At 41.9% G+C, this 23,059-nt stretch overlaps 2 protein-coding genes across 15 annotated transcripts in view; one reads left to right on the top strand and one right to left on the bottom strand.

Annotated features, from left to right (window-relative positions):
* ARHGAP31 (Rho GTPase activating protein 31) overlaps positions 1-8,476 on the top strand; it is a 128,441-nt gene extending 119,965 nt beyond the window's left edge. For all 3 annotated transcript variants that reach the window (XM_086404540.1, XM_086404560.1, XM_086404550.1), the window contains exon 12: positions 1,370-8,476. In XM_086404540.1, the coding sequence (XP_086260666.1) occupies positions 1,370-3,799 (2,430 nt within the window). In that variant the 3' untranslated portion in view covers positions 3,800-8,476. The remainder of the gene's footprint in view (positions 1-1,369) is intronic.
* A 5,877-nt stretch (positions 8,477-14,353) lies between these two features.
* Positions 14,354-23,059, bottom strand: part of TMEM39A (transmembrane protein 39A) — a 29,061-nt gene continuing 20,355 nt past the window's right edge. For 4 of the 12 annotated variants that reach the window (XM_086404573.1, XM_086404617.1, XM_086404634.1 and 1 more), the window contains 5 exons: positions 20,220-20,568; positions 20,075-20,119; positions 19,269-19,456; positions 17,156-17,276; positions 14,354-14,748 (listed from right to left, as the gene is read on the bottom strand). In XM_086404573.1, coding sequence (XP_086260699.1) covers positions 14,515-14,748; positions 17,156-17,276; positions 19,269-19,456; positions 20,075-20,119; positions 20,220-20,568 — 937 coding nt within the window. In that variant the 3' untranslated portion in view covers positions 14,354-14,514. Of the gene's footprint in view, positions 14,749-17,155; positions 17,277-18,149; positions 18,331-19,268; positions 19,457-20,074; positions 20,120-20,219; positions 20,569-23,059 lie in introns of all 12 variants that reach the window. The other 8 variants (XM_086404645.1, XM_086404584.1, XM_086404657.1 and 5 more) reach the window with 5 other exon arrangements.

Genomic DNA, 23,059 nt, shown 5'->3' with positions numbered 1-23,059 from the left:
TGAGCACTGGGATCACTACAGTGTACAAGATGATCACCATCTCTGTCTTCTTGGAGATGACAGCTTAATAGATAGAAAGATCACAAACCAAGTCTTTTCTAGGATGCTATGGAAGTATGGTTTCTGTGGGAGCATGTCACAGGAGGGCTCAACCTAGTCAGAGGGAGGAGGGGGTTCATGGGGGTCAGAGAAGGCATCTCTGAAAAATAGATATTTCTATTCAGAACTTAAGCTAGGAGAAAGGGGTAGGGAGCAGAATAGGGAGGGAGAGACTCCCAGGCAGAAAGAGTAAGATGTGCCATGAATCTGAAATGGGAAAGAGTACAGAACATTCAAGGAACAAGAACAAGGCTGGAGAATGGGAACATGGACTAGAGAAAGTGAGGCTCAGAGCAAAGCGTGGGTCACGTCATGCAGGGTTGCTTGGAAGGGATTTGGAGCTTAACCTAAGGGCAATGGAAACTCTTCTGATTTGCTCAGAATTTTATAGTTTAAAAAAGAACAACTATTTTATTATTATTTATTTTTTGTTGCGGCACCTGGGCTTTCCCTAATCGTTGTGAGTGGGGGCTACTCTTCACTATAGCTTCTCACTGTGGTGGCATCTTTTTGTGGCGCACAGGCTCTAGGCATAGGGGCCTTGGTAGTTGCAGCACTTGGGCTCAGTAGCTGTGGCACACAGGTGTAAGTTGCCCATGGCATGTGGAGTCTTCCCATACCAGGAACTGAACCCATGTCCCCTGCATTGGCAGGTGGATTCTTAACCACTGTACTACCAGGGAAGTCCCATTTTGCTATTTTTCATTCTTTTTTCTTTTAATATGTATCATATCTTTTTTCATTGTGAAATATGTATTTCATTAGTAAGAAGGGATAGCTGTATTTATTTGGAAAGCAGGTGTCAGGGCAGGAGTTAACATTTCATTCCACTGGGAGAACCTCATTTTTATGAGCCATTGGATCAATCTGAAGTTATATGAGATCAGGGATTGGGTTGGTTTTATAAGGCAACAATGAACAGGGGTTAAGTGCTTATGTTCAGGTGTAGACTAACCTAGATTTCAATCCTGATCTGCTGCTCTGTGACTTTGGCAAAATGTTTAATTTGTTTGAACATAGGTTGCCTCATCTCCAAAATGGGAGTAATTACAGTAGCATTTATCTTTTAGGGTTCTTGGGACAAGTGAGAAAACACGTTTAATGTGTGTTGTGGTACACCGTGAGCATTAATAAACATCTTCAGTCTCCATTAGTGCCCTATCCTTTGTGTGCTGGGGTAGTGCAGCTGGTAGTGCAGACCCTTCTCTCCCTGGGAAACTGTGCCCAGTGTCTTTGGTTCGAAAGTAATCAGTTTCTTGATGTTTTTCAGGATGAAGATGATCTGGTCAACGCCCTGATCTGGTCTGAGATTCAACAGGAGCTGAAAATTATTGAATCTGAGGAGGAACTCTCCTCCTTGGCACCACCTGCTCTAAAGATCAGCCCAACTCAGCGTATTCTTGAATCTAGTCCAGGGCCTTTTGCTTCCCCGGAGCCCCCTGGGAGCTCCACCCCAGCTCCAGTCTCCGCCCCTCTGGAGGAGTGGACTAAGAATCCAACCAATCAGAGCACACTGGGCACTTCCACAGCAGCCAATAGAGAAAAGCTGGAGACAGCCGGCATCCTCCCTAGATCTGAGCCAGACCCCGAAAAGGGCCAGCGCCCAGACCCTGCCAGCCTGACTCCTCTGGAAATAGTTCCATTGGAGAAGTCTTCTCCACAAACAAGGATGGAAGTGGGAGCCCCAGGGAATCTGTCTCCTCTGCTCCCACCTGCTGCTCCCCCTCCAACACCTTTAGAGGAGGAACCTCGAGTCCAACTATTGAAGAGTGGCCCTGAGAGAGAAGACTCATCTGGGAATTTGAGAACCAATCCATATGCAGACCAAATGAAGTCCAAAGGCAGCCCTGAGATCCCTAGCCTTTGTCAGGGAGACAAGGCCTCTTCAGAAGAAAGTGAAAAGCAAAATTCAAAGAATCCTGCTCCTGAGAGCAAAGGCTCTAGTTTTCCTAGCCCAACCAGGGAGGCCGAGATTTCCCCACAAGGAGAGGAGGACGTAGCCCACTCAGTACAGGAACCCTCAGACTGTGATGACGACGACACTGTGACAGACATTGCCCAGCATGGCCTGGAGATGGTGGAGCCCTGGGAGGAGCCCCAGTGGGTGACAAGTCCCCTGCACTCACCCACCCTTAAAGATGTACAAGAGACCCAGATGCAGGGCCCCCAGGGCCACCGACTAGAAAAGAGGCTTTCTCACAGGCCCAGCCTTCGCCAGAGCCATTCTCTAGATGGCAAAACCATGGTTAAGAGCCAGTGGACTCTCAAGGGTTCCTCCTCCAGCAGCTGTGCTGATCTTGAAGCAGAAAGGAATTCCAACCCCCTGCAGCCCTTGGCACCCAGGAGTGAGATTACTGGATGGGATGAGAAAGCCAAGAGGTCCTTTCAAGAGCTCTCTGGCCTGAAAAGGACAGAGGTTCCTCCTAAGCAGAAGGCACCAGGTGGTTCACAGCCCGCATCAGCAGAATCCAGCCCTGTCGGTCTAGCAGAAGGAAAGGAACTGGGACCACACGTGGGGCCACACAACCCTCGGGTTGAACCTGGTGGTGATCCTGAGCCAGACAGCAGCAAGGAGAACTCACCTGGTGTGCAGGACCACACCTCACCTGGAGAGCATCCCCCTAAGTTCCAGCGCAAGAGTAGTGAGGGTGGGGCCCCGAAGGGGAAAAACAGGCCTTCGTCTCTCAACTTGGACTCCACCATTCCCATCATTGACCTCTTCCGGTTTGAGAATGCAGCCTCATTTGGGTCACCTGAAGTGCACCTCTCTGAGCCAGGAGACCCAAAGGTCACATGGCTGACCTCATCTCATGGTAAAGTAGACCCCTGGAGGGTTTACTCCCAGGACTCTCAGGACCTGGACATGGTTGCCCATGCCCTGACGGGCCGCCGTAACTCAGCTCCTGTGAGTGTGTCAGCTGTGAGAACCTCTTTCATGGTCAAAATGTGCCAGGCCAGGGCAGTCCCAGTCATCCCACCCAAGATTCAGTACACTCAGATCCCACAGCCCCTGCCCTCTCAGAGCTCAGAGGAGAGTGGGGCTCAGCCCCTGGAGAGGAACCAAGAGGAAGCTGGCTCCACTGGTGGGACCTCTCAGAAACTTACCAAAGATGATTCTCTCTCCTCCTTGGAAAGCCCAAGGGAAGAAAAGCCAAAGCAAGATACAGGAGCCATTGAATCCTTGCCAGTGGATACCACTGCATCTCACGTGTGTGAGGGACCCACCGTTTCTCCAGAACCAGGTTTGGCCAACCTGCTGACCACTCAGGATGCAGTAGTACAGTGTAGAAAGCGCACATCAGAGACAGAGCCATCTGGGGACAACCTTCTTTCTTCAAAAATAGAGCGCTCATCAGGGGGTTCTAAGCCTTTCCATAGGTCTAGACCAGGAAGACCTCAGAGCCTAATCTTATTCAGTCCTCCTTTCCCCATTATGGACCACCCACCCCCCTCATCTACAGGGACAGATTCCAAGGTCCTGCTGTCCCCTATCAGAAGTCCCACCCAGACAATTTCCCCTGGCCTGCTTTGTGGGGAGTTGGCAGAAAACACATGGGTCACACCAGAAGGGGTTACACTTAGGAATAAAATGACCATCCCTAAGAATGGCCAGAGACTAGAGACCTCAACAAGCTGTTTTTACCAGCCCCAGCGGAGATCAGTGATTCTGGATGGAAGAAGTGGAAGGCAAATAGAATGACATCAGTTCGCCTGCTGGTACCTGAGAAAATGTCATGATTCATCTGGAAGTTATTACAAAGGCTCCTTGCCTATATTCCAGGCAGAGGTTATCCAAGTTTGGGCTTATTTTGGCCTCTTCTTCTCTTTCTTTAGCCTTTTGACCATTTATTAATTAGGCCATTTGCCAGAAGAGAGGTCAGGGGAAGGACAAGAGATGACATTTAAATAAGCCTACTTGAGCAGGCAGGGAAAGTTCAGGTAAGGGAAAAGGATGAAATGCTGGCCTCCAGTGATATGTGGGGCTTAAACCGTTGCATCACTCCCCCGTTACCATTATCTAGTGCTGTTAAGAGGTGGATGTGAGAATATCTTTTGAAAGAGAAACCCTTTGCCTATGTTGACAAATGTTGCTATTGAGGTTTAAAGGCCTCCTATTTACTTCATGCTTTTTAATGCTCTTTAAAGCATGTGTTCTTTTAGACCAGTTTTCTGATAAGCTTTGTAAAAGTGTACTATCCAGAGTAGAAGCAGGTTTGGAAATGCAAACTAACATACACTTCGATATCCAAGTGGGTGAATTTACCCATGCTTTCCCTGAATCCCTGCAGACCTGTCCCAGATGGCTCCATACACCAGCATAGAAAATCAGAATGTATTCTCCAGAGCAGACTCTGAGACTGGTGCAATTCAAGAAGACTTTCTGGGTCTGGCTTTTATTAATTTGGGACTCCACTGTCCTGCCTCTGATTTATGAGTTCAGTAGTTGGGGAGGATGGGAGCTGAGCTGAGGGCTACCTCAGTGAAATGTGCTGAATCTTCATTTAGGTGTGATAGTGAAGTGATCTGCTCTCCTTCCAGTGTCTGAGTTCATGAACAGGATGCCATCATAGAGAAAAGCCTCACACATAGGCAGAACTACACTCTAAACGTGCAGTGCTTAAATCAGTGGGACATTTGTAAAAAAAACACTTCTAGCTCAGCTTCACTTTCTTTCCTCAGCTGGGATCTGAGTATAGGAGAAGATAAGGGGGGAATCCTAGGAGGAGAGAGAAGGACCCATGCAGGGCGGCCATCATTCCCGCTTGATCAGAGCTGTGCTTCTTGATGCCTTCCTTCCTCATTGTCCCTCCGTTGCTGAACAGCAGCTTTGAGGCACTCCTCCCCTTTCCATAGTCCGCCTCACCCACCACCCACCCCAGGTGCTCAGACTTGCTCTTCTCCTGTGTGTACGCAAGCAGAAGCAATAAACCAATCTGATCTTATTTTCGTTATTTAGAACATCAAGTGGTTCTTTGCAACTGTAAAGAGAAAGGATGATTAACATAACCTGCTGACAGATTTTTGGTGCTTTTTCCAAAAAGGGCGTCTTCACAGGAGCCCTGCTCAAGGCAAAACCCATCAAGGTATCAACACTTTCAGACCTTCGAGGACAACTATCTTGTTTGAAAAACAAAGGAAGTATAGGACCTATTTTTAGCCCTGTGCACCTCTTCTCAGGTTCAAGGCTGGCTGAACTCTGTCCAGAAGCTCAGTCACTGCACATATTTCTCTTAAGAGCTAGCAGTACCTCTGGGCTGACCTCACAACTGAGGCTGGTACTGGGCTGGCTTAGGAGCTGAACTGAAGTTACCTCCTCTAGTGAGAAATTGGAAGCTGATGTCCTGCAACAGTTACGTGTTGCTCTTTCTCTTCTTTCTGATAAGCCTTACTGAGTTTTGAAGCCTTGTCCTATGCCTTTTAAGTCAGTATCTATGGCAGAGATAACTGGCAGGCCAGCCCATGCGCTCTGCTCTCAGAGGACCCTGAGTGAGCAAGGGGAACAGTTAATAGGCCTTTGGCTTGTGTGTTTTGCATTCTCATTGGGTGAGTAAAATATCAGACCAACAGCCAGTGAGATGTAAACCCATAAGAAAAGTCCTTCAAGCATAGTATTTTCCCCCTAGGCAAGCAAGGTGAGGGAGTACAGTGGTGTCAGATGAGAAGGGCCACATTCATATTTGAAAAGGACATTTCTGCCTTATCAAATGTGGCCCGTAGGCGTTATGTCAACCTCAGTACACTGTGGTATCTACGTTTTGATAAAGATCATGTTCCAGTTAGCAGGTGAGAGAAGGAGGGAACTGCACTTTTCTTCACCATCAGAACTCTGAGCCGAGTAACTAGTTTATGATGATTTTAAATTTTTTGTTTGTAACACTTAGAGGATATATTTTAATCTGGGGATAGACTGAGAAGTCGCCATTAACAAGTGAGTTCAACTTGAGGCACCCATGTAGATTTATTAAATGACTGCCGTGTTTCTTAGATTCTGACATCTTTTATTTGTAGCATCTTCAGGGGTTTTATGTGTGGATGTCATCATGAAATAACAACTGAAGATATTCCCTACTCTGAGCTTTCCTGCCCAATCAATTCAGAAGGCCTTGGAAGCTGACTCACCTTCTTGGTCAATGTCCTGCTGCTAAAGTGTGGACCTCTCCATCTTCATAAGCTTCCTGGGGAAAGCCTGGCACTGATGACATTCCATTGCATTACAGGGAAAACTCATTACATTCATATGCTTGAAATTGTTCCCCCCAAATCTGAGATTACCTATTTGGATATCCACTTGGGACTGAAAAATGAACCCCTCTGAGAATGGCTGGATGGAAATTAGACTGCCTGCTTCTATCCAGGGGAAGCAAGAGAAGAGGTGCTGCTATTTATAGGAGGATCTACACGCTGCCCTAGATAGGGCTACAGAAACAGATTCTCAAAGGGCTATTGGTCCTCAATATGGGGGTAGCTCAAATTCAACTATTGGGCCTCAACATGGGGGTGGCTGATTTAAAACTTGAATTTAAAGTGAAAAACATGCATATTCTAATGTTTCTTTCAGTGTTAATGGCTGCTTAAAAGGATGATAACCTATATTTTGGCAAAATGGCCCTTGCAAGCCAACCTTTTCCCCCCACTTTTTTGCCAAAATGTACCAGGTAGAAGGAATGTGGCTTTTACTCTCTGCTTCAAATGGAATATGAAGAGGCCTGACCCAAAACCCCATTAAGACACTGTTAGCCTAATCTAAGCCTTAAAATTCAAAATATTGGCCAAGGCAAAATTCCGTATTCTGGGGAGATTAAAAATGTAAACATCATCAACAGACAATATTTGGCAAGATCTTGGTAATATTTGGGCACTTAAGAACTCTGGAATTCTTGAAGAATCTAATGAAAAGGGGGAGAAGGATGGTAGCAAATGAAATGGCCTATAAGCAACTAGTAGCAAGATTTAGACCCATTAAGTTACCAAATGAAAGCAGAAGGGGGAAACAAGTAGCAACTTAGCATCTTCTAATATGATTGCTAATAGTGTGCAAGTTACCCACTGACTTTAATCAAATTAAACACAATTACAAATCCAGAAGGTACTAGGAAGACATTCAGATTTTGAGAATTTTGCTTTGATCAATTGACACAATTAGAGTGGTGACTAAGAATAAACCTGAGGTTTTGCATGGTCTTAACTGTCGGACACGACTGAGCGACTGAACTGAATTAGTTTGGCTGTGAAATCCTCTTGGATCTTTGCAAATGAACCAGGTAACATCAGGGTTCCATACTCCACTTCCATTCATCACAAAATGGGTTAACTCCTGTTGGTGATGAAGTCATAGGTCCAAGATATATTGTTACTTTCATGTCTAATGTTTAACACATGGTAATAACATTTGCCTCAAGTTGGGTGGAGCAGTCATTTGTCTACACAGGCCTGTTCTGCCTGAAAAGCTGTTGGGAAACAGGATTCATTTGTCTGGGGTTGTAATGGGAGAGGTTCAGGGAAGGTCCATTTCCCCCCAGGGACTGATTAGAGTCATGTTCTAACATGTCCTATCTGATGACAATGTGAATCTTGGGGTTAAGTGTTGCCAGGAGTGTGATCTTAGATGTCTCTAGCAGGAAGATGAGTTCAAAATGTGGAATGACAAAGACTGTGTCCTCCTTTGTCAACACCTTCCTAATAAAGGTAGAGAGGGAGTGAGTACCTTTCCAAGCATGGAGAGAAATGGGAGATGGTGGAAGCATGATGGCTGAAGATCAGGGTCAGTCCAGATGGTGTAAACTTGGGGCCACCACTGATTCGACTGACACACAGGAAATCTAGGAGCACTAGGTTTATGAGCAATACAGGGATCACTTCTAGGAGGATGGAGGGTGTGGTTAAATATAAGAAGCCCATGAAATACAGAGTCCTGTGTTTTACTGGATGAATCACAATGCTTTGCGTTAATTTAATGCCATAGTACTTCCTGGCTTATAATTCTGTAAGGTAAAGCACTTTCTCAAAGGAGTCTATCGGAAAGCCACACGATTTCAGCTGTTCGTTGAGCTTGATAAATGTTTCCAAAGATATAATCAAAATGTTTTTCTATTGATTAAAGAAGCATAAATATTAAACCTATCCATAGAGACATTTAAGTGTAATTAAAAGATTGTTATGCTTTAAAGTGTACTCTAATAAATGATATATAATGCTCATGATGGCACTATGAACTAGAAGACATGGGTCATCTACATCAATAATAGGAAAAGTGGATTATATGCCTTCTGGCTCATTGTTCTAGTTTGTTTTGTTTGATTTTTTTATTACTTCAAGGTTTGGTCTCCTCAAGGCAAAAATCCTGATTTGCTTCAGTAAAATTTTCTTGCTTTTGTTATCTTGCATTTTAATAATTGTCAAATATTTACAACTTCACTCTCTTACTGTTGCAGTCATACATGTCACCCAAGATACCCGGTATAAATCAATGGATGTTATAATGAAAAATGAGAAGAAAAAAAAGTTATTCTCAGAACTCCACCGTTTAAGGAGTTATGTGGATCTACCTACAGAAACGTGAACTCACATTCAAGTTTTTCTATTGCTTGAGTTAGGGAGGACTGTTTCAGTGATTTTTGTTAATGGTGCTCTGAAGGAAAAAAAGCAAAAGTTTGCTGTCCTGGCATATATTACCTCAGAAGGGGGTTGCAGGGAGTGGGGGAAAGGCACTCAATGAGTTTAAATGTCAGGCCTTAAAAAATATGATACTGCCTAGGCTCCCAACTTGGTGATATTTGCAGTGAAAAGTAGTTACCAAGAGGATTAAAATTCAAGCATTTTGGGAATATCCTATTTAGAACTTTATACCAGTCAGGCCTGCTCCTCTTCCTTCATTACTGTTATAAATGCCTTTTTTTCTTATGCACTCCCAGATCCCCACACTCCTTTGTTTCCCTCCTGAGCGAGCCCACCACCCTTCCCCATTTCCAGTCTGGCAACAACAGTTCCCCTCACTCCTGATCTTTCCTCCAGTTCCTCAGGGTCCCCCCCTCCTTGCAGTCTCTTCACTGAATGTTGCCTCCACTTCGACTTCAATAAAACCTTGACATTCACCTGAGGACAATTCTTTCTCTGCCCATTTCTCCCACATTATACAGACTAGGAAAAGCCCAGAAAATTTATCCAGTTTCCCACTCCTGCTTCTGCACCATTTCTTCCCATCTCATACAAAAGTCTCACTACTAGAATTTATGGCATCCAGCTATTTTAATTTTTCCATTCTTTGTGGCCCTGATATAATCCATGTCCCAGATTTCCAGTCTTTGGTACCAGGCTCCATTTCCTTTCTACCTCATGTCCCATCATCATCCTGGATGACTTCAATGTTCCTGAGGAAAATTTGCCACAACTGCTTACAGCTTTTGCCTCAACTGTTGCTTCCACAGTTACACATCAGGCTGTTTCATAACACAGAAGTCTGTGATCTTAAACCCCCATATTCCTTTCTCAGAACTTCTGTCTTTGCTTCATTTCTTCTACTTGCTCAAGATCACAGATGTCTGCCCCAGCCTTCCTCTATCGGATGGCCATTACCCCCACCAGACTTCATCCTTCGCCTTTCCAGACCCCAAGTACATCATTACATCATCTGTTATTCTCATAACTTACTTGGCCACTCATCCTTCAGCTATGCCTGCATGGCAAACCTCCAAACCAGAGGCAGGACTCTTACCACCCAACTTCTCTACTCTTTTACTGTGTCTATTTAGAGTTCGACTAGAGAAAATCATAAAACCATGATGAAAGCCATTGTAAATTTATGGTTTATCACCTCAGCAGTGGCCTCATTCTCAAAACTCACACGGTATTCCAGATGGACCACTCCTTCCAAAACCTAATGGCTTCTTACTTCACAAGTTTATACAGACTTCCCTGATAGCTCAGTTGGTAAAAAGAATCCACCTGCAATGCAGGAGACCCCGGTTCGATTCCTGGGTTGGGAAGATCCACTGGAGAAAGGATAGGCCACCCACTCCAGTATTCTTGGGCTTCCCTTGTGGCTCAGCTGATAAAGAATCTGCCCACAATGTGGGAGACCTGGGTTCGATCCCTGGGTTGGGAAGATCCCCTGGAGAAGGGAAAGGCTACCCACTCTGGTATTCTGGCCTGGAGAATTCCATGGACTCTATAGTAGGGTCAGAGAGTCAGACATGACTGAGTGACTTTCCTGTTTATGCTTATGTTTCCTCCACCTCACACAATGCTTGTCTCTTTATTCCTGTGTGTACCTAAGCTTCTCAGAGGAAGCACTCCACCTTCATGCTCCATTAAATTTCTCCTGCTAAAGCTACCAGCGGTATCACACTAAAGCCAAGTCAAGTCTTGCCTTACCTCATATTTGATACTGTAATGACTCTGGAACCTCTTGATTCATCTCTCTTGGACTTCCATTCCCTTTGATTCACTTGAAAGCTTCCTCCTCCCTTGAATGTTGTTATTTATCAGAATTCCATCCTCTTTTCAGTCCACATACTTTCCCTCATTATTCATGTCCATAGCTTTTTCTATCACCCAGTAGTGGTGACACCTCACCCTCACTTTTCCTGTTTTCTCTTACACGGACTTTCAAAACGGTTGGCTAACTGATCTCCCTGCTTGAAGTCTCACATCCCCCCATTCTCCAAGCCTAGCCTGTGTACAGCTGCCAAAGTTATCTAAGACAGTGGTTCTCATCAAAATCCCCTGGAGGGTGTGTTCAAACAGACTGTTGTATTCATCCAGAGTTTCGGACTCCGTTCAGGGGTAGGGCTTGATAATTTCCATTTCTAACAAGTTCCCAGGTAGGTGATCCTTATGCTGCTGGTCCAGAAGTTACACTTCCAGAACCCTTGACCTGAGAACTCTTTGGGTCATCCTAAGTCCTCAGCTTAAAATCTCTCATTAGATGTCGTCCTGTCCACTTAAGAATTATCATAAGTGCTTGTGAAAAGTGTTTATTACTGGGATTCACCCTCAAGATCCTTAGTAGATCTGATGCAGCCGAAGAATTACTCCTTTGACAATCTGTGACCTACAAGATAATAAAAATCTGAACCACTTAATGTGGAATTCAAGTTCCTCTGCAATCTATTCCTTGCCTAGCTCTTTAGCATTACTGAACTCTTCCTTAAAATCTGAGTTTTTGTATATACTGTTCACATTGCATGAGCCCTCCCTCCATCTCTGTAGTAAACTAGAGCTCCTTCAAAAGGCATCACGTGTGACTGATGCAGTGTAGCATCCCGACACTACAGTTCCCCAGCAAAGTTGATCACTTCTGCACTCTCTTGCGTGTACTTCCTTGACTAAGCACTTTTGTGTTATAATTGACTGACTTCTCTGCCTTCTAGTTAATGCACTCTGAACATCAGTATCTCTGGTACTCAGCAGCATTTAGCACACAGTAATTGCTCAATAAATAGAAATGAGAGGGATTGTGTAGAGGTAATTGATAGGGAAGGGAAAGCAGCTTAGGAAACATGGAATCACAGTAAACATACTGAGGAGTTTCCATCATGCTAATGCATGTTACCCTCCTTAACTCAGACACATTTACTCACCTTAAGCCATCCAGACAACTCGTCAAGCATCTTCCCTTTTGCAGTATCCCAAGTTCACCTAACTGACCTATACCATTTTTTTTCACACACCATTTCCCAATATTTAACAATTTTTAAAAAGCTATTTAATGGGCATGCATCTCCACCATCACTAAATAAAGATGGTGTCCTTTCACATGATCCCTAAAAACAGGATACACAAGTAACTAGTAATTCTCTCCTCTACCTGACTGTGACACCTACAAATGTCAGCCAAAATAGGTAGACAAAACTGAAGGGTTTTATCTCTGATGCTGTTGTATCTGGAACAAGGGGGGTAACGTGCAATTCCGTTAGTCAAAATTTATTATATTTGCTCATTTGTTTGGCCAGGCTGGCATCTGGTCCTTCTGTGCTACTTCTTTAGAACATGGCCAAGACAAGTCAAACCGGAAGGAGGAATCCTGTCAGCTTTCAAGACCAGCCTATTAATCTCTAACCAGTTACCTGGGCTACTTTACAGTGATAGAACCAATTTGGGGTCATTGTGATGAAACGTCTTTGTGCCTCGGCAACCCATTTTACTCTTAGCTGTCAAGTAATCTCATCAAAATGTTAGTCAAAAGAAGCATATCTTGGGACTCCCCCAGTGGTCCAGCAGTTAAGACTCCATCTTCCAATGCAGGGGGCATGAGTTCAATCCCTGGTTGGGAATTAAGAGCCCACATGTTGTGCAGTGTGGCCAGAAATAAAATAATAAAATTTTAAAAATTAAAAAAAGAAGCATATCATCAAGAGTCTAAGGAAAGTACACTGAAATGGCAGCTTTGCCACCTTCCCCAACTCCAAGAACCACCATATGTAGGCTGAACCACTTTACAAAAACCAACCCACACACTGGTTGCTATTTTTCCAGTGCACCAATATTGTCGGGCTTCCCAGGTGGCACTAGTGGTAAACAATCCACTTGCCAATGCAGGAGACTTAAGAGACGTCGGTTCAACCCCTGGGTCAGGAAGATCCCCTGGAGGACAGCATGGCAACTCACCACAGTATTCTTGCCTGGAGAATCCCATGGACAGAGTCGTCTGGTGGGCTACAGTCCATGGGGTCACAAAGAGTTGGACACGACTGAAGCAACTTAGCACATAGCACACAAAATTGCTCCTACCTGAGGGATTGTCTCCTTGAGGATACCTTCCACTGGTGCCACTCCTAGCACTATTTCCTTATTCTGACTTCTCTTTACCACATTTATCACTACTAGCAAGAGACATTATATATGTTTATTTACAGCATATTTCGCACCTCCCATTCTGCATACTGTAAGCTCTATGAGGTAGGGCCTTTACTTTTCTTATTCGCTGCTATATCCCCAGTGCCTAAAATAGTGCCTGGTGGTCAACACATATTTGTTGAATGACTGAATACACTCAGAACGAATTCCAAATAATGTAACTTAAAAAAAAAAAAAGTATATCCATCAAAACTTACGGAAACAATGGTCACACACAGCAGTCACTTAGGGTAGCTATATACACACCTATTCCTCACAGTGCTGTCTTTGCTGAAACCTGTTGGGAACTCTTTCAGAGCCAGTATAGGAATTATATGATTATTTGTTTGTTTTTACTTCATAAGCCATATGTGTTTCAGCTGTCTTTGGTGAAATCTGTTGGGAACTGTTTTCAGGGCCAGTATTAGGAATTATATGATTATTTGTTTGTTTTTACTTCATAAGCCATATTGTGTTTCACCAAAAGCTTCACAGTGTAAAAAGGTCAAAATGAACATAGAAAACACATGAAAATGTATTTCAGGTTCTCAAGACAAGGCTCAGAAATTTAGTTGACTAGTGACATCAACTGACTGAGTATAGCCCCTTTCAAGAAAATGGACTGAAAGGGGTTAATACAGACATAAAGGTTCTGGAGTATGAAATTAAGAACACACACAGATCAAACTACTCGAGGAGAAAGAGGTAACTTCTCATATTTCCCTTCTACTCATAACTCCAAATAGGCCATGGTAGGGGGGTTGCTGCTAGACTGCATCCATTCCTCCAGTTACTTGGGTGTCTTCAACCTGCCAGACCCCAGGCCAGGGGATCTGTGCTCAACTTCTCCCACTGATCACACCCAACTTCTTCATAAGTTTGGGCACTCTATCCTGTCCTTAAAAGTATTATTTCAAAACAGCTAACAAGAAAAGGAAAATCTTTTCAAGCAAAAGAAGTGGAAGAACAGGGAAAATGAGCTAATATCCTGTTTTAGGATAAGAGCTTTCACAAAAGTATATTTAAATGTCATAGGGCAGACAGAATGCAGATTTCCTACCTCAGAAATGCTTCTTCCCAGTAGGCAACAAAGAGAACCCCAATAGGACTTAAACCCACTCTTGCCCCATGCACTCCAATACTATCTGCCAGTCAAAAAACAAAACAAAAGATAATGAGTACTGTCAGGCAACTCCACTGATCTCTCTGTAACAATAAGGCCAACCAAAGACTAAAGATGAGGAGGACTGGGAGGAAAGCAGACACACAAAAGGTACCATGTCAAGTGATATATGAGATGTGTTCAGAAATGAATGAGTTATTCCAGGGCCATACAAACAAACCAATCTCTTTACTAGAGAGGCACACCTCTCCTCTGTATATTAGTCAAATATACTAACACATGAAAGATCACATCACCTTGTTTATGGATACATTTAATATCCCTTGCCCTTCCCACCTTTCAAAACATAATAGTATACAAAATATAAAATATCTTAAATATTTATAAAAATCGCAAGAAAAAAATAGAACGTATGAAAATATTTTTATCTGAGTTCTCCCTCATTGTTGAGAGGCAGCTTAGTTTGCCTTGAGTTCGTAACTGTTGAGCGGATAGGAGTATGCCCTGCCTAATACTATTCTGTCCCGGAGGAGCTTAAATAAAACATAGTAGTTGCAGAAGAGGATGAGAGCCATGGAAAGTGTGTGGTTCCACTTCTCTGACCGCAGCAAGGAATAGAGCTGGTAGAAGACAACACTGCCCTCAATAAGGATAAGCAGATTTAACAGCCTTAATGGACGATGAAACAGGAACTGTAAGGAAGTTAAAAAGCAAAATGTTATTTCATAGAAAAGACGGCAGTTATTCTCACATTTTTTTCTAAAATCATTTTACAGTTATAGGCTCCTATGTACACTAATAAGTAGATCTGCTTATTGAATGTCAATCAGGCAGAGATCCAAACCCATTCTTTTTTGCTCAAGGAGTAATGAAATACATTTTATTTCAATACCCCTGAGAAACAGAAAGGGATTTATCCAAAAGAAATCTTCCTCAAAAAAAAAAAAAGTTTTTCCTAGATTATATCTTATCTCAAATATTTTACTTGAGATAACCACTTAAAATGTAACTGCTTAAAAATGTAAAAATCGTTGGTTTGTGGGCTGATCTAAGATATAAACACCTAAACTAAACAAGTCTGGAGGGAGGGGTGGTAATACAAGTTGAAATATCAATACAGTAATTTCTTAATTTCTTAAACTGTTACCCACCAAGCTGTTTTGTTTTGCCCAGTTTTTCTGGATATTGAGAAGTAGGGTATACAAAGACAGAACATTGAAGAAGCAAGGAAAGATTAGTTAGAATTAAGAGACTGGCTAAACACAGAGCTCCAAGTTCATCACTCTTAAGAGGCTGAATCCTAGTTGACTAATAAAAATGTATTATGAATAGAAGACAGTGGTCACAGACTGCAAACTGTGCTAATGGTAGTGTATCAGATCTAAAAGAATAAGTTAGACCTCAGGGCTCAAATCTGAGAATAAAGCTCTGAAAGGTTTAACTGGGTTCTCGGGATTCTTCTGCAGGAGAAAGAACATGCTTACCCTGGATTTTATTACATGATCTCCAGTAATACCATGTATAATACTGGCTCAGAATTAACATTCTAAAAAAAAAATCAGGCAATTTCAGATTCTGTGGCAATTATACCAAATGTAATTAAATGTGTAGGTAGGCTATAAACTGAACGAGTAAAAATGTGAGGAGAGCCACAGTTACAGGTAGCAGGTCCATTCTAAACTTCAGTGTGCCTTAAGAATCATTTCCAAATATGTAAATGATGCAAATTCCTAGGATTCTTCAGAGATCTGACTCTAAGGGACCCAACCACCACTCTGAGAAGCACTGATTTACATGTTTGGTCACACAAAATCAGTAATAAGTTCCTTAATCTTTCTTCTATGGTTTCCACCTGATTCTTCAGCTGTCCAACACTAGCAAGGAAAATACTTATTTTTCAAGCAGGAAATTTTAATAAACCATCTGGTTACTGTCGGCTTCCAGGGGACCATAATGGCCAACAGATGCCATTAACAGCCTGTGGAATTCAGCTGGCTGAATGAAATATTCTGTGTAGAAACCAGATGTTTGTGCAGTTATAACCTAAGTCCACTCCTCCATCTTAAGGCAATCCCACAGGAGTCAAAGAGATTGTCATAGTTCCCTCATTCAAAGGCCTTCCACCTCGGCCCACCCACCCCTATTTATAAGCAGCCTGCCCTGATGCAAGTTTCCAGTTTTTAATGAAAAAGTCCTTAGTAGTGAACACTCGCAGAACCAGAACGTCCAAGTACTAGGAGGAACTGGGAGGGATGAAGGGAGGGATGGGAGGGAGAAAGGGATTCAAGTATCAAATGAATGAATGAATGAATAAAATCTCCCAATTCTTTTTCAGAATATGATCTCCATTCAAAGGCAATGCACCGCACTTTGGGCATTTTTACTGAAAACAGTTTCCTGCATGTACCTTCTATTCCCCATTCCCATTAATCAGTTTGTCTTTCTTTAATAAGTAAATATTTCTCCCTCCTAGAGCCAGAATTTCTGGAAAACTGAAAGATCAAACAGAACATAACCCAAGACATAAATCAAATGGGACAGAAACTGGCTTTAGTAGGTATCTATTGCTTTTTTCCTTTCAAACTTTTAAGCCTTTTTTCCTTTTAATTCGAAAAAAGGTAAAAGACCACAGATCATGCCATCTGCCTGTGTTTCAAAGGGGAAGGCTAAGTATTTTAAGGAGATGATATACATGAGAAAAACCAAAAACTAAAATCATATTATTACTATATTAGATATTGCATAATGACACACAGATATAATAGCGATACTGCTAAACCAAACTATTACAAAATTAAAGACTGTAAGATGAAAATGGAAGTCTTAAATAATTGTGTACTTCTTTCAAGTAATACTAGACTCAACAAATTCCACTGTAACTAGAGAAACCAGTCAAACTATTAAAGTTGAGATACTGGCATTTCACCTTCAATCTGCCTTTCAGAAGTATTCCCAAAGGACAGAGGCCATTACAGTAGTAAAATAATTACCCTGTATTAATGTCCTAGTATGTGCTATACTCTGTGCTAGATATTTACACACAGAGTGGCCTCCTAACACTCCTAAGCTTATGTCTGAAAAGAAATAAGCGGTACTTGCATAAAAGCGGGCATGGGATACATCTGAAGGCACCGCCACGTTGTAAGGCCCCACGGCTCTATATAAGCATCTGCTGTGTCGCACCAACACCCCTTGAGGCCATATTGTATTTTCTGACCAACTAAGGGAGAAAGAAATGCAATGTTAGCATATTGGCAATTACAGATAAGATAGTGTCTGGCAAAACCAGCTATATTTCTATGGAAAAGATTAAGTATTCAAGTCTTCATCTGCCTGAATTCTGAAAAGACAGTGATTCCATGGTCAGACTGGAAGGAGTTAGAAAGGATTTATTATAACTTCATTGCTATATTTAGAGAGAAAAGTTAACTGCAAAGTTAACTCAGTGTCAAAGGACTTAAGAGGCTTAGGAGAACAAGCAGAAACAAATGTGTAAGTAAGGCATCTGTGAGCCAGAAAATCGAGTATAAGCAGGTGGACTGTCACCTCAATCCCAAGTGAGCAGAGTCCACCGGTGGAAATGCTAGAGGGAACAAACAAGAAGAGGAAAGTGGATGGTAACAAGATGAGTGGAGAAATTAACACATTATCGAACTAGCGTGACATTTACTGCAGAATTACATCCCACAAGCTACAGAAAATCTATTCATTTATCACACATTTCAAGTGCTTCATACTGTGAGAAGCTGTACAGAAGAACAGAGACACACGAGGTACCAACACACAGACTTTTCTTTTTACTGCTTTCCTGGTTTATTTTTATAGAGGTTTCTCTAGGAAAAAGAAGTTATGCAAGAAGCTTCACTCTTTCCAGCACCAACATAATGGAGTTTGGGTGGGGATGGGGGATCTTCAGGTTAAACTTTTTTTTTTAAAAATCTAAGTTAATTCATCTCTTCCTGATTTTGGAAAGGTTAGTTTCCTAGGGTAAGAACTGGGACAGCATTTTAAATATGTTAAAGAAAAAAAAACGTCTAGCACCCTGAAGCTTTCCCAGTTCAGAAAATGTTCCATCAGCCTTGCTCACACTTACCAGCATTAAAGTGAAGACACACCTCATGGCCATGTGCCATCAGGAGCCTGAAGATGTACAGTACTAGCACTGTGCATTGGATTTTCAATTTTTATTGAAATCTGTCCTTTGCCCACAGTCAGGTTTCTTTTCAGCCTGGCCCAATCTCTTTCAGTTCCTGGGCTTGAAGGCCTGTGCTAATCTGTATCAGACATCAAGGCAAATAATTGAAGGGAGCACTCTGAGGGGAAGAGGGGAAGGGAATGTCACCTTTAATTAGGACACCTTTAATTTCCTAATTTAATTAGGAAAGAATTTCTAGGTGATGAAATTTGTGAAATGTTCAAATTATAAAAGGGAGCAAGATGAAGATGGTCCAGGTCTGAGAGAAAGGCATGATGAAGGTCTCAGAAGCAAGACAATAAAAGGATTCTAAAGTCAGTCACTTTGGACCATAGGGACCATGCAGAGAAATGACTGACAGGGGGACACAATGAAAGGAATACTCAGAAAGAACTCAATTAGGGACAGTTTTCATTTGAATATAGGAAAAGCAGAGCAACATTCATTAGTTTAGGAAAAGAAGTGCACGAAGATGCAGGCTAATACAACAACAAAACAAAGAAACAAAAAAACAAAAATAAGTAAACAAAAAATAAAAATGCTGGCTAGGAAAATTACTAGAGTAAATTTACATTTATTAGAGAGAAAAGACAAGAGAAGCAAAGTCCAGCTGCCTAAGACAATTAGCTAGCAGCTATTTAGCTGTGGCAATGAAAACAAGAAGATGAATCTCACAGTCTTCTAAAGAAAATTAAAAATATATCATGAGTCTTTGAATTTGGGCAAATGGTTAGGACTGAAAGAAAACTCCAAGGTGATAGTTTGGGAAACAAATTACACACTCTTGAGTGACTGGGCAGTTGAAAGGTAGAAGGCATTTGAGGAGGGACTGGGGATGGTGGTGGAAATGAGTTAATGTTCCCTGCTTTCAGTTTAGAGTGATGACAAGCACCCATGTGGGCAAAAACTAAAAATTAAATGTTCAAAGCCAAGAACAAGAATGACATACAAAGCAAATAAACATGGTCAGCAGCATGTAAAAAGGTGTTAAATGGTTTTATCCTCTAACCTACTTACATGTGCTGTGGAGCATTGCTGTAGGAGCCATGTTCAAGCTTCTGCCACTTGCCCAGGTGAGCAGCTGATTTATGCAGCAAATCACAGTACTTGGATGGCAGCAGCTGTGTGGTGAGCATGACAAAAGCATTGATCCACACCATAATGAGGTGCTCACATGACCAGCGCATGTCATAGTACTGGGTACTCTGGAAGAGATTAGAAGAGAGAGAAATGATCCATGTGCTGGCGAGCAAGAAGGCAGGGATGGATGCGTGTACATACGCCCCGCAGATAATGCCACTCTGAGTCACACATGCATTTGCTGTCCTGCTGTCCGTGCAGAAATTTCAAGAGCAGAGTCCTCCAAAATCCTGCAGCCTGACTTTCTGGTTGCATGAGTTAGGGTTGGGAGGGAGAGGCAATGATACTTTAAGTTCTTTCTGTCTAGAAGTGAATGCTCTCTGTGAATGACCACTCCAGCTGCAGATGTGCTGCTCAATGGGTGAAGGAAGGGCACTAAAATGACCCAAAAGATTCTGGGCCCAAGTGACATCCAGACCATTTTTCTCTTCTACCAAAATAAAGTTTAAATAAAGGTTAGATTAAATTCAAGGAAACTCCTGATGACCATGTTAAGATCAACCATGGTAGGCTGTATTTTACTGAAACTTCAGTCCTCTTACACTACCATATACTGATTCTAAGTACAAGTTTATTCTCTCCAGAAACTGGGGGTGGGGGAAATCTAAAAAAAAAAGAAAGAAAGAAAACAAGAGGGGACCACCACGGGCTCATCACAGATATGGAAACATCTATCCACCAACCAGGTATTGGTGCACTCCAGATGCAGCCGAACTCCACCATCCAGGCTGCCGAAGGGGAGACAGAGAAAAGGGGGATTAAATAATACCCAGTTTATGTCATCCACACACAAATCCAGGAAGCGCGGGAAAGCACGTAACCTCTTACCTTCACAAAACACAGGGGAAGAAACGCAACATAGTAGGCACTGAAGAGAGAGTTGAAGAGAACTTCCTTGATCCTGTGGTTGAAATCTGCTTTCAGACATTCCACTTCATTGCGAATGAGGTCAGGAGACAGTGGGCAGCTGTGGGTGGGGATGGGCGTGGCATTATTAAACTGTTCTTTTAGAGACTCCAGCAATAAGGAGAGGAAGTCCTTGGATCTCGCCAAGCCACCCACAGTTGAGGCACTTTCCTCTACTGCCTGGTGCTGAACGGCATAGGGAAAGTCTGTGAGGAGGAGATGAGCTCTACTATCTTGGTGGAAACAGCAGAGAGGAACATAAACACCAAACCTGTAGAAAAACAGGAGTATGAAAATGAGACCACAGATGCCACCTAATATCAGACCTCATAACTATGTTAGTAAAATAGTCATGATTCTTCAGAATGAACCTAATATAATGGGGACTTGGCTGATGGCAAATTCATTATCTGGGAAGCTCTTTAATTTCTTCCCACAAAGGCAATATATATTCACTGTACGATAAGAAACTACAAAAAAAATCATGACAATTACCTAGAAATCATCCTTTTTATAATTTTTACAATTGGGTGCATAGGCTTTATATTTTTTCTATGTTTAGCTTCACACAGTATAAACTGTTTTGTATACTACTGTTTTAACTTTGGCTGTGTGATTATGTAGCTTGTATATACTGAGTATTTTCTCATGTCATTAAATGTTTTTGTTAACAATTCTAAAAGGTACTACAGTATCCTCATATAACTATACCATCCTTTACCTATTTCTCTCTTGTTAGAAACATACTATTTGTTATTTTCCACTATCATAATTACCAATGGAGTAAATAATTTCCCACACACATCTTTGTGTACATCTGGTATTTCTTGAAGGGTTGCCTTTTACTTCCCGTTTTCTCTTCTTAGTGGTGGGGCTCCCCTGCCTCCCCACAACATCACCCATATCACCACCCTAGCTCCCCTTGTTATTTTTCTCCACTGAACTGGTAAGATCATGTATTTTACATGTTTATTAGGTTTTTTATTTAGGGTTTTTTTCCCATTGGTCTAACCTCCCCTTACTACAATGTAAAAAGCTCCAGGAACCAGATATTTTAGTCTGTTTATTAGTTCACTGCTATATATATCCTTGATACCTATAATAGAGGCTGAAACATAGTAAGCACTAAATAAATACCTGATAAGAGTAATACAAACAATTCAGAAGTACAATAGATAAATTCTTACAGGTAAAATTACTTGGCTAGAGGACCAAAAATTTGTGAGACTTTTCGTAACTTCTTAAAGTTACTTCAAACTTTGGTTCCTTAAAAACATTTTAAACACTTCCCTAAGTCTTAAGAAACTTCCACGTTATAACCTAGGTCTGTATTATAAATAAAGTGGTCATTTCACTGATATAAATTTAGATATTAAAAATAGCGAATAAAAAGACACTTTATGAATTTTATTTTAAAAAAAATTAACAAATGTCACTTGTTCATAGTTCCCTATAGAGGGAGAAAGGATGACTTTATTACTAATTAAGAGGATGGTGAGCAGCAGCTCTGGGATCCAAAGTGAATGTGCCCTGGAGTAGCAGAAAGGGAGGTGAGTAAATGCAAAAGTATCAGGCAAAACTCACATGTGCAAAATTGCGAAAGCTAGAGAAGGCTGCAAGTTCAATACTGCTGAAACCGCACATGCAGGAGTGGGGTGAGAGCTGAGGTGTGGAGTAGATTGCCATGATGGCCCCGTTTCTTTACCCTTCCCAGTAGTTTCACCCACTGTCGCATAACTGCACAGCCCTCCTTCGCATAGAAGGAGACCCTGCCTAATCTCTGTGCTGGGCTCAACAGTGTGATCTGTTCTGGCCAATGGGATGTTAGCAGACACGCTAGGATGAGAAGCTTTAAATGGGCTTGTACATTCAGGCTTGTTCTTTTGCCACTCTGCCAGTTTCATGTGACCGTGTCCAGAGACGGTTGCCAGAGCATGAGACTCATGGAACAGAGCTTACTTGTCCTAGCTGCCTAAACAGACAGCTAAACAGACAGCCATCAGTCTCAAACATGTGACTGAACCCAGCTAAGATAAGATTGGGAGAGCCTCTTAACTTCCAGCTGATCCCAACATATGCACAATAAATACACAGAGTGTATGTATGCTACCACAGCTCTGCGGATGTTTGTTACCGCATCATATGTCAACAGATAACTGATACAGGGTAGCATCAAAGGCTTAGAGCATGGAGAGTTTTGTAAAGTACAAAAATGATTCATTAAAGAATTTTAAAGAGGGTTAGTACATATATTTAGACATAAACTTTGTTTGAATTACATGCTTATTTCATTGTTTTACAAGGGTATGGACAGCCTCCAAAAATAAGCTTCTTTACATATCTAAAAAGAAATGAAAAGGTTTGCTAGTCATTCTGATGATGGTAATCCTCTTCAGTCTAGCCAAAATATTCGTTGATATATCCATATATTAGCCTTTCAAGTTAGATATGGTTAATCTTCTACACTGGGACGACCCAGAGGGATGGTATGGGGAGGGAGGAGGGAGGAGGGTTCAGGATGGGGAACACATGTATACCTGTGGCGGATTCATTTTGATATTTGGCAAAACTAATACAATTTTGTAAAGTTTAAAAATAAAATAAAATTGTAGTTAGGAAAAAAAAATAAAAAATAAATAAATAAATAAATAAATGATTCAATCAGATATTGCTAGTAAACAGAATAACTAAATAATTTGTTTTCAACTCAAAACAGGTGAAATGTTAATCTAGAAATACAGAAACAATTGATGTAAAATATG

The sequence above is a fragment of the Bos grunniens genome, chromosome 1 (assembly GCF_055505025.1).
Source record: "Bos grunniens cultivar Pamir isolate PY7600 chromosome 1, Bosgru_T2T1.0, whole genome shotgun sequence".
Lineage (NCBI taxonomy): Eukaryota > Metazoa > Chordata > Mammalia > Artiodactyla > Bovidae > Bos > Bos grunniens.
The sequence above is the reverse complement of the archived record's forward strand: the minus strand, read 5'-3'. Positions and strand labels throughout refer to the sequence as shown.